The 14,978-nt window shown below is 52.8% G+C and overlaps 1 protein-coding gene across 8 annotated transcripts in view; it reads left to right on the plus strand.

Annotated features, from left to right (window-relative positions):
* Window positions 1-14,978, plus strand: part of CACNB2 (calcium voltage-gated channel auxiliary subunit beta 2) — a 1,556,216-nt gene that overhangs the window by 1,420,036 nt on the left and 121,202 nt on the right. For all 8 annotated transcript variants that reach the window (XM_069648579.1, XM_069648581.1, XM_069648584.1 and 5 more), the window contains one exon: window positions 3,661-3,719. In XM_069648579.1, coding sequence (XP_069504680.1) covers window positions 3,661-3,719 — 59 coding nt within the window. The remainder of the gene's footprint in view (window positions 1-3,660; window positions 3,720-14,978) is intronic.

The following is a 14,978-nucleotide window of genomic DNA, read 5'->3' on the forward strand; positions in this document are numbered from 1 at the left end:
CTTACGGGCGTCACATAGAACCGGGCTTTGATCTGCGAGCCCTCATGCTCCACCTTCGCCACGAAGGCACCGTCCAGCGGTATTGGTTCCAATCCTCCAAATGCAAATATGCAGGCTCTCGGCGTGAGTAGCTTTGGGGGCGAGTCGAGGGCATCATAGTGCCCCCGGGCCAACACATTGACTGAGGCTCCTGTGTCCACCAGCACCGGAACCGGCGAGTGATTGACCTCCACCACACACCTTGGTTGCCTCCTGTTCTTCCCCCTCAGGATCTCCACACTGGAACCAAAGAAAATGTTTTCTTCCTCTTCCTCCTCTGCCTCGTCCACCTGGTCATCCTCCCCGCCCTGGTCCACCTGGGCCACATTTGGTGGTCGGTTTTGGTGCGGGACCCACATCCGAGCCGGGCCTCTCGGCACCATCACGGGCAGGGCTGCCTAACACACTCGAAAAATGGTCAGGCAGGCCGCACCTACCACATGTCCTTCCAGCCGCCGGACACTCCGTCGGGTGGGGAAGGTTGTATCCGCACTTCTGGAACAATTCCCCCGCTCTCCCTGCTCTGTCACGGGGTCCCACACCAGGCCTTCTCACTCCTCTGCCACAGCGCCACATGGCACACACCTCCTCCGACTTTATTGAGCGGGACCCCGCCTCCATCTTGGTTGCCCAAGCCTCTGCCACCTCATGGCACCGGCCTAGTTCCAGGATGCGGGGTAGAGTGATACCCGGCTCTCTCAGGACCTGCCTCCTGAGTTTGCCCGAGGAGCACGCCTGAATTAGCATCGTGCGCATCATGTCCTCCGCCTCTCCCCACGCACAACCCAGGGAAAGGCGACATAGGCGACCATAGAAGGTGTCCAGTGTTTCATCCTCCTTTTGCTTGGCCGATAGCATGACAAAGCTTTCATAGTCCACGTTGGCAAGGGGCAGAAAATGGGCCAGGAATGCCGCCTTGGCCGCGTCATAAGAGCCATCCCCTGCAGGAAGCGACTCAAAAATCTCCTGGACCGACGGCCCTGCGGAGTACAGCATAGTTGCCACCCTGCTGTCATCATCCGTCACCTGGGCGGCCCTGAAGTACATATCGAGGCGCCCAACCCACCTCCTCCACCTGGGCCCCATGCTGGATGGTGGGCCCGATGCGTCAAATTCGGGGATGGGCTGCGGGGCTGCATGGGCACGTGCTTGGGCAATGATAGGAAATCCTTGCTGAGCAACTGGCTGCACCACCGGTGGCCCCTGAGGCACAGGAGCTTGACCACCTACTTGGACTTGAGGGGGTAGCTGTGGAGCCGCCACTGGGTGTTGCACTGGAAGCACCGGAGCCTGAAAGACATGCTGTTGAGCTGCCGCCTGACCACCGTCCTGGGGAAGCTGTGCGGCTGCAGGGGTCCCACTGCCTTGATCGCCAGAGTCACTCATGGGCTTGAGCGCACAGGCACCCCCACTTTGGAATCTGGGGGCCGCAACTCAATCACCCACCACCACCTCACAGTCTGGACACCCCACACAGGCAAAGTAACAGTCCAACCTGGGGAGGGGATGGTGTAGTCTTGTCCTCAGCACTCCTAAGACTGCCACCAGAACTGAAGAAGCAGAAGAAAACCTGCCAACTTGAGGATCCACCACTGCAGCAATCCACCCTGATGATGAAGAGGGCGAAGAAGAGGCCACAGCAGCCTGATGATGAAGGGGATGAAGAAGAACTGTGCCCTCTCACTGCAGCAAACACCCAGGGATGTAGGAGTTCCAAAAATTAAGCGAAGAAAAGAACTGAGCTAAGCAGGCCCAGCCATTTTAGCCCTTCTCCTTGCTTTCACTTGACGTAGGAGGCCCAAATCTGGAGGAAAATCCAAAAATCAGGCATTGGCGTGCAGGTTAGACTGCCTGCAAGCAGTATGTCCAAAAATTAGACCTGGATCACCTTCACCATCCAAACCGGAGCTTGGTGAAGTTCCACGGCCCTGCTGACAAAATGGCCGCCAGCCGCGTGTGTGATCCGCAACCACGTTATGAAACGAAATGTCAGTTCGTTCCGTTTCAGGGAAGAAAAATTACAGAATTCTTTCACCGCCGGGCCCGGGCCTCCGCATCCACCCGTCACCGCTGTTGGGGGTGTGCCCTGGCCCCCATGCGGTCCCGTAAGCCCCCACCCTGTAAGGACAACACTCGACACACGTCCTTACAGTTCGGGCTTCCCGGTCGCTCTATCGTGGCTGGGAACGCCCCGTTTATTTATACAGCACGCAGCGGCGTGCAACGTCACGCCGCCGCGTGCACGTCCCGTCACGGACCAGCAGGGACTGCAGACTGGACACACTTGACAGCACACTTTGCGGCCCGCTGATATAAGAACAGCAGGTGAGTTGGTAAGCAGAGGAGTCCCACAGCAGGCACAGCGAGGGAAGAAAGTCCAGCAGGGACTGCAGACTGGACACACTTGACAACACACTTCGCCTCTAAAATACCTTGGGGGGGGGGGGAATCAAAGGACCGTAGAAAAGAGAACATAGAAAAAAGAGAAATTGCAAACTCAGACTATGCTAGTGCCGTGAGAGGTCATCTCTGGGGGTAAAAGGCCAATGGGCACTGCTACACTAAGACGTGAGTACTATTTGTCATCTGCCTATATGAACAACATTATTTCCAATGCATGTTCTCCAATGAAGCTGGATGAACAATGCTGCGAACTTCTGTTGCACAGTATTTGTTCCAGGCCCACTTTTTCCAACGCCCTCACTGAACCATGAGATCGGGTCTGGAAAGAAAGGTTCCCGAGGCACTCAAGATCCTCGGTTCTACACCCTCGCATCCACACGAGGTCAGTTATACATTGATGCTGTTGTTGCATAGCACTCTGGTATTCTTAATATTTCAGTCCCTGGGCGCAACACATAAAAATGCAAAGTACTTAAAGAATGATCCGTTAAAAAATAGTTAGCACCTTGTTTGTTTTCCACACCTTCCCGAAATCCTGTGATGTTCGTTTGAGAATATGTTTACTTGCCGACTTGGTGATCATTCTCGATTTGCCTTGTGCAGTAATGTTCCGTTTATTTCTTTCTTTACTTGGTGTTTTGTCTCATTTATTAAAAATGGATGCATGTTTTCTGGGGGGTTTTCTGCCTAAGGCTGAAGCTGCAAACACAGTTATTGATGTGTGTTGTAATAAAAACGTGGACACGGGCCTACCCTTCTACATTGCCTTCATGTGGTCTACAGCTCAGACTCCTTTTTGAATTTTTCCTGCTCTGTCACACAGCTGCCCTATGAGGAGAGGATCTCCAGAGCAATTCACAGCGCTTGAGATAAGACCTACCTCACCCGTGGCCTGGTTATTCCTGATGAGTTTACAGCAAAAGCTCCAATGCAATAGCACAACTAGGTGCAGATTAATATGTACCGCCTTTGAGAATAAAATACAATTGTATTATATTCACAGAAGTGGAGCAACATTGTGACAGTAGTTTTCACACTCGAACATGTCACTTTTTAGATGCACGAAGGTGGAATGATGATATCACAACTGAGTCAATGTTGCAACTATCTGTACATTATACCAGTTGCATTCTTCTTAGGAATATGGTAGCACTGTTTTGTTGTTAGAGCTGTGTTCGTTTTTTTCTAAGTCCTACCTGATGCTGTTTTCCTCTCTAGGTCACTGATATGATGCAGAAAGCATTGTTTGATTTTTTAAAACACAGATTTGAAGGGCGGTGAGTACCAATTAATTAATATTTTCCAGACATATTCCTGCTACTCATGCTTTTTTGTTTCCTGTTAACATTGTGGTATCCCTGAAAGAGGGTTTACCTCATACATCAAAGGGGAATCTTACACAGAGTGATGCTCTCTCTTTCCAGACTCTAAATTTTACATGTATTATCAAAGCAGCCAAAGGCAGCCTGGGCCAAATAAATATATAAATAGCAAACTAAATATTAACAGCATATCTTGAACTTCTGGCATGTTTTCAAAACACACATGTTTTTAATCAGTGTATTTGGCTCAAATCTTTTTTTCGGAAGTATCAAATAGTATCTCAATCACAACAGTGTATTGCAGTAATGAATCTAGGGTTAAACTGGGGTTGAGAAGCAGCATCTATTAATGCCTGCATGATATATACAATTCACATTGCATTAATCATGCATTGTGGTGCATTGGTTTTGATGGGACGATCAAGACCTCAATGCCCTTATGCCCCATGCTCAGATGCACCCTTTTTCTTTCACCTCCCTTCATTACTTATGAGGTCCACAACCAGAGCCACTATCTGCCGTCACCTCATGAGAAATAATAAACAATCATGTCACCCTTTTGATTCTAGATTCGACCATGACCCCACTTGCCCCAATACCACTTCTCTTCCATGTTGCTTTTGTGCGGGTTATAGCAAAGATAAATTATCAACTTTGTCCTAAACTAAGGATGACGCTGCAGGTGACGATTCAGCTTTAGGTGCTTGCTATATTCATGTTAATATTATTCATATTGCCCCGTCATGCTGCTGCGTTTTGCCTCAATATACAGTGCCCCAAAAAAGTGTGCAATATGATTTTCTCTGCAACCAGCAATTTTGCAAACTCCTGATAATCCCCCCCCCCCCACTCCCCCCAAGAACTCTCATCCTCTTGCAGATTCGGAAGCAGGAAGGTCGAGTCTGCTGTCGAGTGTAAAGAATGGGTCTTGACTGGATTGGGTTTGGTTACACAGCCTTGGTAGCTTCCGGAGGAATTGTTGGTTTTGCCAAAGCAGGTAGCGTCCCTCCTCTGGCTGCCGGCCTGCTCTTCGGCAGTTTAGCTGGGCTGGGTGCTTATCAGTTGTCGCATGATTCCAAGAACATGTGGCTCTCTGACTGCTTCTGGGACCTTGTCTAGAGTTATGGGATTCCGCTTCTACAACTCTGAAAAATTCTTGCCTGCAGGATCCACTTGTTCAATAAACTGCATGAATCTAGTCTCCATCCTGTTGGAAATCCTGATACTTGTGTTGTCTTGTAGCCTGTTGGTTTAAAGTGTGTTTGTTTTTTTCATATATGTGTAGCACCCCGATGCCTGCGGGCACCGGCGCAGTAGAAATAAATAAAAATGAAATAAAATAGGAATCCAGACTGGGGGCCTGATGCTCATGGAACCTTTGTAATCTGTTTCTGCCACTGTTTTTTTTAAGAGCATCAATTATGATCACATGCAAAAGTGTCTTTTAAATTGGTGCAATGCAAAGCATAATGTGTTGCACCATTGATTATGCATAGCAACTGGTCACGGCCAATGACGTACCATGATCATTGTGGGCCTGTTATTTTCACGGAGCACCATATTTTTCATCAGATGCTGCACAAAAACAATGCAGAAAAAAGGCACTCTTTGATGAGGCCTATCACGAGCCTGTATTCGAAGCACAGTTGAGATTCAAATCAGTTGTAAGCTTTCGGGTATGTAGTGGGCCAGCACCTAGCACAATAAGCTATTTCACTGGTCTGAATTTAAGAAAAGTATTTTTTTGGCATAAGCTCAACATAGTGTTGTCTCTATGTCAAATGCATGTTTTTCTTCCATTTACTATCACTCCCACAACAAATCAATAGGCTCTTGACTTCTATACCAATAACACCAGTTCAAAAGCCGGCAGTGGTTGTATTCATTATCATTCTTTTTTTCTGACTTTGCCATTGGAGTTCAGAACTATGGAGTGAAATGGATCCACTGGCTAAAAAATGTTACAGTGCAGGGTGGGGTGGTATTGCATGGCAACCAAGGTGGCTGCTAATTAAAGGAGCGCAGCACCAAGCTTTGCATCCTTTAGAAATATTTTACCTCAGGCGGGTGCTGTTGAGTGGCGTGCCAAGATGGCAGACCACTCTTAAGCTCTGGCCTGCAGCTGTTCACGCCCACTAACTGGCGATTATTTGGGAAAATAATGGTGTCAAGCGTCACCCGATCCACCAGAAGGGTGCTGACGTGCCCAGGTGACTGAGATAGCCGCTGGCACCTTTCCGAGGCCTTTTGTGACGTACCCCCTTGGCGCTGACATCGGGGCCACAGTGTGTGAAGGAGTGGACCTGCTGGAGCTTGGTGTCGGGCAGGATTAACTTGACGAGCGTGTCCGCATTGCAGCGGGGCTCGATTTGGGAGTCCGGGCATTTGTTTTGAGAGACCCAGGGTGTGAGGTCCAGGGTGCAGAGGTGAGGCAACTGCAACAAGTTGGGGGAGGTGTGTGGTGCAGCATCCTACTTCCTGTGGCGCTGCCCCGTGTGGGACGAGCACGAGGCGGCGTGACGTTGCACGCCGCCGCGTGCTGCATAAATAAACAGGGTGTTCCCGGCTGCGGCAGAGCGACCGGGAAGCCCGAACTGAAAGGACGTGTGAGCTGTGTGGTCCTTTCAGGGTGGGAGCTTGCGGGCACGCATGGGGCAAAGGACAAACCTCCAACAGTGGCGACAAGTGTTAAAAGAGGCCCGGGCCCGGCGGTGAAGGCATTCCGGAATTGTTTCCTTGAAACGGAACGTTCGGATGTTTCGTTTCACGCCGTGGCTGCGGATCGTACACGTGGCTGGCGGCCATTTTGTCTTTGAGGCCGTGGAACTTCATCAGGCTCCGGTTTGGAGGGTGAAGGTGATCCATGTCTAATGTTTTGATATTCTGCTTGCAGGCAGACTAACCTGCACGCCCATGCCTGGTTTGTGCATTTTACTCCAGTTTTGGGACTCCTACGTCGAGTGAAAGCTAGGGGAAGGACTAACATGGCAGGACCTGTTTAGTCCACTCCACAGTTGTAGCTTAATTTTTGGAACATCCACACCCCTGTGGACCACAGCAAGGTGGAAACACAGTGTTCTTCTTTGTCCCCTTCATCATAAGGACGCTGTGGCGGCTTCTTTGTCCCCTTCATCAACACGAGGTTGGCTGCAGTGGGTGTCTTCTCCTCCATTGGTCTTGTGGCTGGAAGCTGTCCCAGGTGAGCGAGGGACAGGTCACCACTGCCTCTCCCCCAGGTTGGACTGTTACTGTGCCTGGAAGAGGGGGGGAAGTTTTTGTCTGCATGGTGGTGGGTGTTTGACTTGCGGCCCTCAGGACACTAGGTGGGGGTGCCTGTGCGCTCAAGCCCATGAGTGACATTGATGATCAGGAGGGTGAGGCCGACGTAGCCGCACAGCTTCCTCAGGACGGTGGCCAAGCGGCACAACATCAGCAGGCCTTGCAGCCCCCAGTGCTTCCAGTTCAACAACCAGCGGTGGCTCTACAGCTGCCCCCGTAAGTAGGTGTTCAGGCTCCTGTACCCCAGGTGCTACCGGTGGCACAGCAAGGTGCTCAGCAAGGACTCCCCGTCATGCCTCAGGCACGAGCCCAGGCTGCCCTGCAACCCATCCCCGAATTTGATGCATCGGGCCCACCTTCCAGCATGGGGCCCCACAGGTGGGTTGGCCGCCTTGACATGTATTTCAGGGCTGCTCAGGTGAAGGACGACGACAGCATGGTGGCCACTATGCTGTACTCGGTGGGGCCTGCGGTCCAGGACATTTTTGAGTCGCTTACTCCGGTGGACCAATCCTCTGATGCGGCCAAGGCGGTGCTCCTTGCGCACTTTCTGCCCCTTGCCACGTGGACTACGAGAGATTTGTTATGCTGTCGACCAAACAAAAGGACGATGAGACACTGGATACCTTTTATGGTCGCCTGCGCCACCTCTCCCTGGGTTGTGCATGGGGGGACGCAGAGGACATGATGCGCACAATGCTGATTCAGGCGTGTTCCTCCGGCAAGCTCAGGAGGCAGGTCCTGAGAGAGCCGGGCATCACTCTGCCCCGCATAGTGGAACTGGGCCGATGTCATGAGGTGGCAGAGGCTCGCGCAAGCAAGATGGAGGCGGGGTCCCGCTCAATAAAGTCGAAGGAGGTGTGTGCTGTGTGGCGAGGCGGCAGAGGAATGAGAAGGCCTGGCGGAGGACCCCGGGACAGAGCAGGAAGATCACGGGAGTCGTGCCAGAAGTGTGGCTATGACCTTCCCCACCCGACGGAGTGCCCGGCAGCGGGAAGAACATGTGGCAGATGCGGCCTGCCTAAACATTTCTCTAGAGTGTGCAAGGCGGCCCTGCCCGTGATGGTACCGAGAGGTCCGGCCCGGATGTGGCCCAGGTAGAGCAAGGCGAAGAGGAGGCCCAGGTGGATGAGGCAGATGAAGAAGAGGAAGAGAACATCTTCATTGTTTCAAGTGTGGAAGTCCTGAAGGGGAAGAGCAGGAGGCAGCCGAGGTGTGTGGTGGAGGTTAACCACTCTCTGGTGCCGGTGCTGGTGGACACGGGGGCTTCGGTCAATGTAATGGCTAGGGGACACTATGACGCCCTTGACCCGCCCCCGGACTTGGCTACGCCGAGAGCCTGCATATTTGCTTTTGGATGACTACAACCAATACCGCTGGACGGTGCCTTCGTGGCAAGTGTGGAGCATGAGGGCTCCCGGATCAGGGCTCGGTTCTATGTGACCCCTGTGAGTAACAACACTCTCCTAAGCTGTGCTGCTACCGAGGCTCTCGGAATAGTCAGTTTCGCGCACTCTGTGTATTTGGAGGACATCAATGACCTCCTTGATAAGTACGCTGCCCTCTTCAACGGCATTGGAAAAATGACCGGTGACCCGGTCAGGCTGCACATTGATGACTCTGTACAGCCCATTGCCCTGAAGCACCGCAGGGTACCGTTCCATCTGAGGGAGCAGGTGGACAAGAAGTTGGACAACCTGGTGAGTCTGGACATTATCGAGAAGGTTGAGGGCCCGACGCCTTGGGTGTCCCCTATTGTTGTGGCTAGAAAACCTAAACAACCTGACTCTGTCCGGATTTGTGTGGACATGAGGCTGCCCAACAAGGCCATTAAGAGGGAGCGGCATCTCACCCCTACCATCGATGACATTATCGCTGAAGTACAAGGGGCCCGTTTCTTCTCCAAGCTAGACCTACGAGCAGGATATCATCAGGTTGTCCTCCACCCCGAGTCCGGTACATAACGTTTACCACCCACCATGGGCTATACAGGTACAAGAGGTTGAGTTTTGGGGTGTCATCGGCTTCAGAAGTATTTCAGAACATTATACGGGGCGCCCTGGCAGATCTGGAGGGTGTCCTTAATATCAGCAATGATATTCTGGTGTTCGCTAGGACAGAGGTGGACCATCTGAGGAGGCTTGGAAAGACTTTTGAGAGGCTGCAGTCGCTGGGCCTCACCCTTCATAGGGACAAATGTGAGTTCCTGCGCCCCTCCATCGAATTCTTCGGGTTCGTGTTCAAGGAGGGGGGGTGTCGCACGATCCGAGAAAGGTCCAGGACATTAAGAAGGCGCAGCCCCCCAAGTCGGTGTCCGACGTGAGGAGCTTCCTTGGTATGGTGACATATTGTGGGCGCTTCATCCAAAATCTCGCTTCAAGCTCCGAGCTGCTCAGGGCGTTGATGAAGAAGGAGTCGATCTGGCATTGGGGGCCATTGGAGCAGTCGGCCTTTGAGGACATTAAGAGCGCCTTAACAGCAGAGGACACCCTGGCGTTTTTCGACCCGGCGCTGGCGTCAGAGATCATTGTGGACGCTAGTCCGTTCGGCCTGGGGGCTGTATTGACTCAAGTGGACCGGGACGGGAGCGTCCGCCCAGTGGCATACGCCAGCAAGGCGCTCTCAGAAACGGAGCAACGATACTACCAGATCGAGCGGGAGGCACTTGCGGTCCTCTGGGGTTGCAGATATTTTCGGCTCTGTCTTGGGGCATCCAGTGACCGTGGTAACAGACGACAAGCCCCTGCTTCCCATTCTGGCTGGGTCATCCTCGAAGCCCCCGGCTAGGATTGAGAGGTGGATGCTTGCCTTGCTTGAGTATGGAGTTACCCTGTTTATTGTCCAGGGGCCAACAATGCAGCGGACTACCTCTCCCGGCATCCTGGAGTGCGCAGGGGAGAGGAGTACGACACCTGTGCAGAGGACGTCGATGACCACATTCGAATGGTGGTGGAGGGGGCCACACCGAATGCAATGCCCCTGTCGTAGCTGGAGGCTGCTGCGGCCGAGGATGAGTGCTTCCAGATCCTAAAGCACTCGATGCAGCACGGCTCCTGGAAGTCCATCTTGGAGGCTCTGGTGGGACGGCCCAGGAGGCCAGGACAGGGCTCGAGCAATTGTGGAAGGTCAACGACGAGCTGTCCTTCTCGAAATCGGGTCTCCTGCTCCGAGGTGATCGCATAGTGGTCCCTCAATCCAAGATAAAGGAGGTAATCACCTTGGCCCACCATGGACATCAGGGCGGCACCAAGGCAAGACTGCGGCTGAAGGTCTGGTTCCCGGAACTGGAGAGAAGGGTGGATGACTTTGTTGCGGCCTGTGTGTGGTGCCAGGCGGCTTCTCCCGTACAACGAGAGCCGGCCATTGAGGCGATGCCCCGGGGGACCCGGCCCTGAGAGGTCGTCCATGTGGACTTTGGGTCGACGTCTGTAGGCACCCACTTTCTCCTAATCGTTGATGAGTACTCACGATACCCGGAGGTGGAGTTTGTGGAGTCGGTGGCATTCGAGCACGTGGTCGTGGTCGCTGAGAAGGTGTTTGCGGCCCATGGTTTTCCCCTGACTCTGTGCTCGGACAATGGGTCGCCATTCCAAAGTGAGCGATTCTCGGAGTTCATGGAGAGCTGCGGGATTCAACACAGGAAGATATCCCCGCTGTGGCCCCGAGCTAATGGTGACGCTGAAAGACTGATGCGGACCCTCAATAAGACCTTCAGGATTGCCCAGGGACAAGGTCAGCCACTCCAACGAGCCCTATACCAATTCCTGTGGGTGTACCGCACCACCCCACATGCCTCCACGGGGGTAGCCCCTGCGGAGGCTCTGTTCAGGCGATGTCCCCGGGGGCCTACTGCCAGAGGACCAGGAGAAGGAGCCGGGAGTGATTGACAACCAGCAGGTTGAGGCCGACAGGCGGGTCAGGATTCACCAGGAGAACTTGCGAAGGGGTCTTCGCCCCCAGCGGCTGGAACCGGGAGACGAGGTGCTCATTTGCAACCGACACCCCCATGGGAAGCTCTCGCTCCCCTATGAGCCAGAGCCATTGGACGTGGTAGCCGTAAAGGGTGACGGCCTCGGATGGAAGATCTGCCGTCACCCGAAACGTCAGCTTCTTTAAGAAACTGGGTGATCCACGAACTGAACCACCACTGGACCCGGTGGTGGCGTAGGTGCCGGAGGACACCGGAGTTCCCTTGGGCACACCGCATTCCCCTGTCCTGGGAACGGCTGCGGAAGGACTACCTCAGCGAATACGTGCTGGGACATGTGGACAGTCTGCCAGAATAAGGGGACCCGGGCGGCTGACATTAAAAGGGCATGGGCGTAAAATGTTGCTGTTATTTTGTTGTGTGGTTTGTAGTGTAGTAATAAAGCAGTTGTGTGTCCTCCCGAAAAAGGAGGAGTGTGGCGTTGCCCCGTGTGAGACGCGCACGCGGCGGTGTGACGTTGCACGCCGTCGCATGCTGCCTAAATAAATAGGGCGTTCCCGGCCGTGGCAGAGCGACCGGGAAGCCCAAACTGAAAGGACGTGTGAGCTGTGTGGTCCTTTCAGGGTGGGGGCTTGCGGGCACGCATGGGGCAAAGGACAAACCTCCAACACTTCCCCAGCCTCCGCAACTGGCCTGTTGCCGGCTCGTGATCCCGCAGCAAGGAAGGCTTGCCAGGACTCTTCCACGGTTCGCTCTGGGGTGCTGCAGAGGCAGAGCACTTGGATGCAGGCAACGCTGCCGAAATCTGGCACCAGCGGAGTCCTGCACGAGTCCCAGCTACATTGAGGAGGCCCGCTAAAACTTCCACAGTCAGGCGCAGAGGTGGGGCCATGGAGGGAGCTCTGTGGACCATAATGGCGGGATGGGCTCCTCCTATACTGCCTGTGGTCTCACATGATCTTGCTACCGTCTGGAACGCCGCCCCTGTCCTGGGCCTGGGTTGTGTGTGTGTGAAGACTGGACTAAGACCCACACGCAGCTTGACACGCTGGTTTTCTGGCATCACAGGGAGCCCACCATGTGAATGAGCTGCACAGGGGAATCTCAATTAGAGCATCATAATCAGGCACAGTAAGAAGGGTCCAGGGGGGGAGAATTAAGGACTGTTAGCCGATCAGCCACTTCTTGTGCTACCTGGGACTAGACTGGTGCTGCTAACATTCGTGACACTGCCCTTACCTACAGAGACCCGTCTTGGGAGTGTGCAGACTGCCCACGCTTGAGTGGTGATTGATTGGAGCCCCCCTGCGCAGCCAGTGCTATACACTTGTTGGTCATTTTAGCCGCAGATCACTTCAGGTACCAAGGGCTTTGGCACAAAAAAGGGGGCAGCATGGACTGCTTTATGAGGCCTGCCTCGAGGCTTTCCACGAGCACAGGAGATGCACCCAGAGTCCTTTGAGCTGCCGATGATTGGTGCCCCCATTGACCTCCACTGCATGTTGGAAACGAGGCAGTAGGGTTTTGCATTGGTGAACGTCAAGTTGGATGATATCACTGCCAATGTATCATCCATATGCACCGAGTCAAGAAGGAGACGCCGCGAATAATGGATGCTGAGCGCCGAATAAGTACTACAGAGGACAGTGTGATGTAGCTGCAGGCGGTGGTCACCACTCTGACCAGGGATATGAAGCAAATTGGGGCCAAATGCGAAGATCGGGAATAATGTTCACATTATTGGTGGACCAGAGGATGTGCTCCGGGCAACATGGAAACAGCGGTGGAAAATTTGCTTCGTGAGCTGCTGGACAATCCAGGTTGGTCACCTCACTTCAAGGTTGAGCGCGCACATAGGGCACTAGCTGTGAAACCCAAGCCTGGGGATTATCCCAGTCCGATTGTAGCACGCATTATGAATTACTGTGATAGAGACTTAATATTGAGTGGGCAGGGATAAAAGGGAGTTCAGATTAGGCTCCAATACTGTGCAAATTTTCCCGGATTACATGGTAGCGGTGCAGAAAGAGCGGTGCACTTTCTTGGGTGCGATGAAGCTACTCAGGGAGAGAAATACACCCTACGCTATGCTTTTTCTGGCCTGTCTCAAGATCCAGCACAATAACGGATCCTACTTCTTCATGGTGCCAGAGGAGGTGGTTGTTTTCATTGCGGCACATATCCCGCTACCCGCTTCTTTGCCCAGCGGCTCCTCTTAAACTTATTGTTGATACTTGATGAGTCCAGTTGGCCTGCTACACACGTGTTGATGGCATTATGTGCTGCCGTGGGCTGGAGTGAATACATTTGCATCATAGTGTTCACAGTTCTGTGATGCTCCCACTCTTTATGGAAATAGTTGTCCCCTATGCGAGTGCAATTGGTTTTTTTTAATGTTGGGGTTGGAGGAAGGGGGTATCACACAGCCAATGTTTGGGTGGCTGTGGGGGTGGGAAGGGTGGAATACATGTTTGATTGTTGGGGAGAAAATGGTAAAAGGCGCTTGGTGATGGTTTATAGTGGATGGAAGGTGGGGGACAGTGCGGCTATGGATTGCATATATATGATTACGTACCTTTGGGACAGGCGGGTGGGGTGAGACCAGCTGTTAGTCTTATAAGCTGGAATCACAGGGCACCGGGGAGCCCAATAAAGTTCACAAAATAGCTGAATATGTGAATAGGAAAGGGGCAAACATTTTGTACCCGCAGGAGACACACATGTAGAGCAGACCGAGGGCTTTGGCCAATGATGGGGAGTGAACAGGTATTTTACAACATACTCAACAAGAGCCAGGGGTGGTGTGATACTTGTGCATAGCTCTTTGTGCACTAAGGTTGATGAGGGTGGACGATATGTGCTTGTACGTGGTATTCTTGGTGGGCGTGAGATCCTGCTGGCTAATATTTACGGGCCCAATGTGGATGATCCTGAATTTTATGGGAGGGGGGGGTCTTCAGGCTACATTCCAAATACCTGATGGCCTCGATAATCTGTAGGGTTGAAATGAACACGGTATTGAGTACGGAGCTAGAACATACCTAGGACACCCCTAGGGTGCTCACCAGTGCAGCCCGCGCCATTCTTACTAGCATGGCTGACATGGACATGCTTGATGTTTGGCGTGATTGAACACTGTGGGGATGGAGTACACATACTACTCGTCTGTCCATGATATGAATTCTCGCATAGACCTGTGGTTGGTGTCCAGCTCGTTGCTCACTGGAGCAGAGGGATGCTTGATCCTGCCTCGCTCACTGTCGGACCACTCCCCCATTCTGTTGTCTCTGCAACTGTCCAAAGGGGGAAGAGCGCGTGTGCCCTGGCCCTTCAAGTCTGCGGCACTGCAAGACCCAGTCTTCTCCTTAAACCTGCACAATCACATCACAACCTATTTTGAGATAAATCCTGGCTCTGTTTCCTTTGCAGCGACTCTCTGGCAGGCTTTTAAGGCGTACACCCGGGGGATAGCACTGTCCACTGAGTATGAGGTCCTTAAGTGTTTGAGGAAAGAGATGGAGTCCTATGAATCTGCATTGTTCCCCCTACAGCAGCAATATGCACAACATTCCTTCCCCTGCCCTGAGATATACTATAAAGACCACGCTGGATGCTTTTAGGGAAGCGGCTAGAAAAGATCTGTAATACTTGGATGGGCGGGCCTATGGTAGCGAGGCACTATGGGGAGGCGGATAGGCCTGGAAGACTGATTGCTCAGGCTGTTAGCACTGAGAAGTGGAACATGCATATTCTGTGTGTCATGTGATGGGACGGGTCTGCAGAACACACTGATGAGGACATTAATGAAGTGTTCCATCAATTTTATTCCTCTCTCTGCAACCTTTTCGGACTTCGAATGGTATCTGGGTATGATTCCGACAACTGTTATACAGTGGGGTCAGTGCTGTGTTCGAGGGCTCGGTCACAATTGGGGAGATAAAAACAGGTATTATGGAGCTTCCTAATGGGAAGGCGCTGAAGTCTGATGGGTACTGTGCTGAATTCTC

Source organism: Ambystoma mexicanum, chromosome 2q (genome assembly GCF_040938575.1).
Source record: "Ambystoma mexicanum isolate Mex_15411 chromosome 2q, UKY_AmexF1_1, whole genome shotgun sequence".
Taxonomy (NCBI): Eukaryota; Metazoa; Chordata; class Amphibia; order Caudata; family Ambystomatidae; genus Ambystoma; species Ambystoma mexicanum.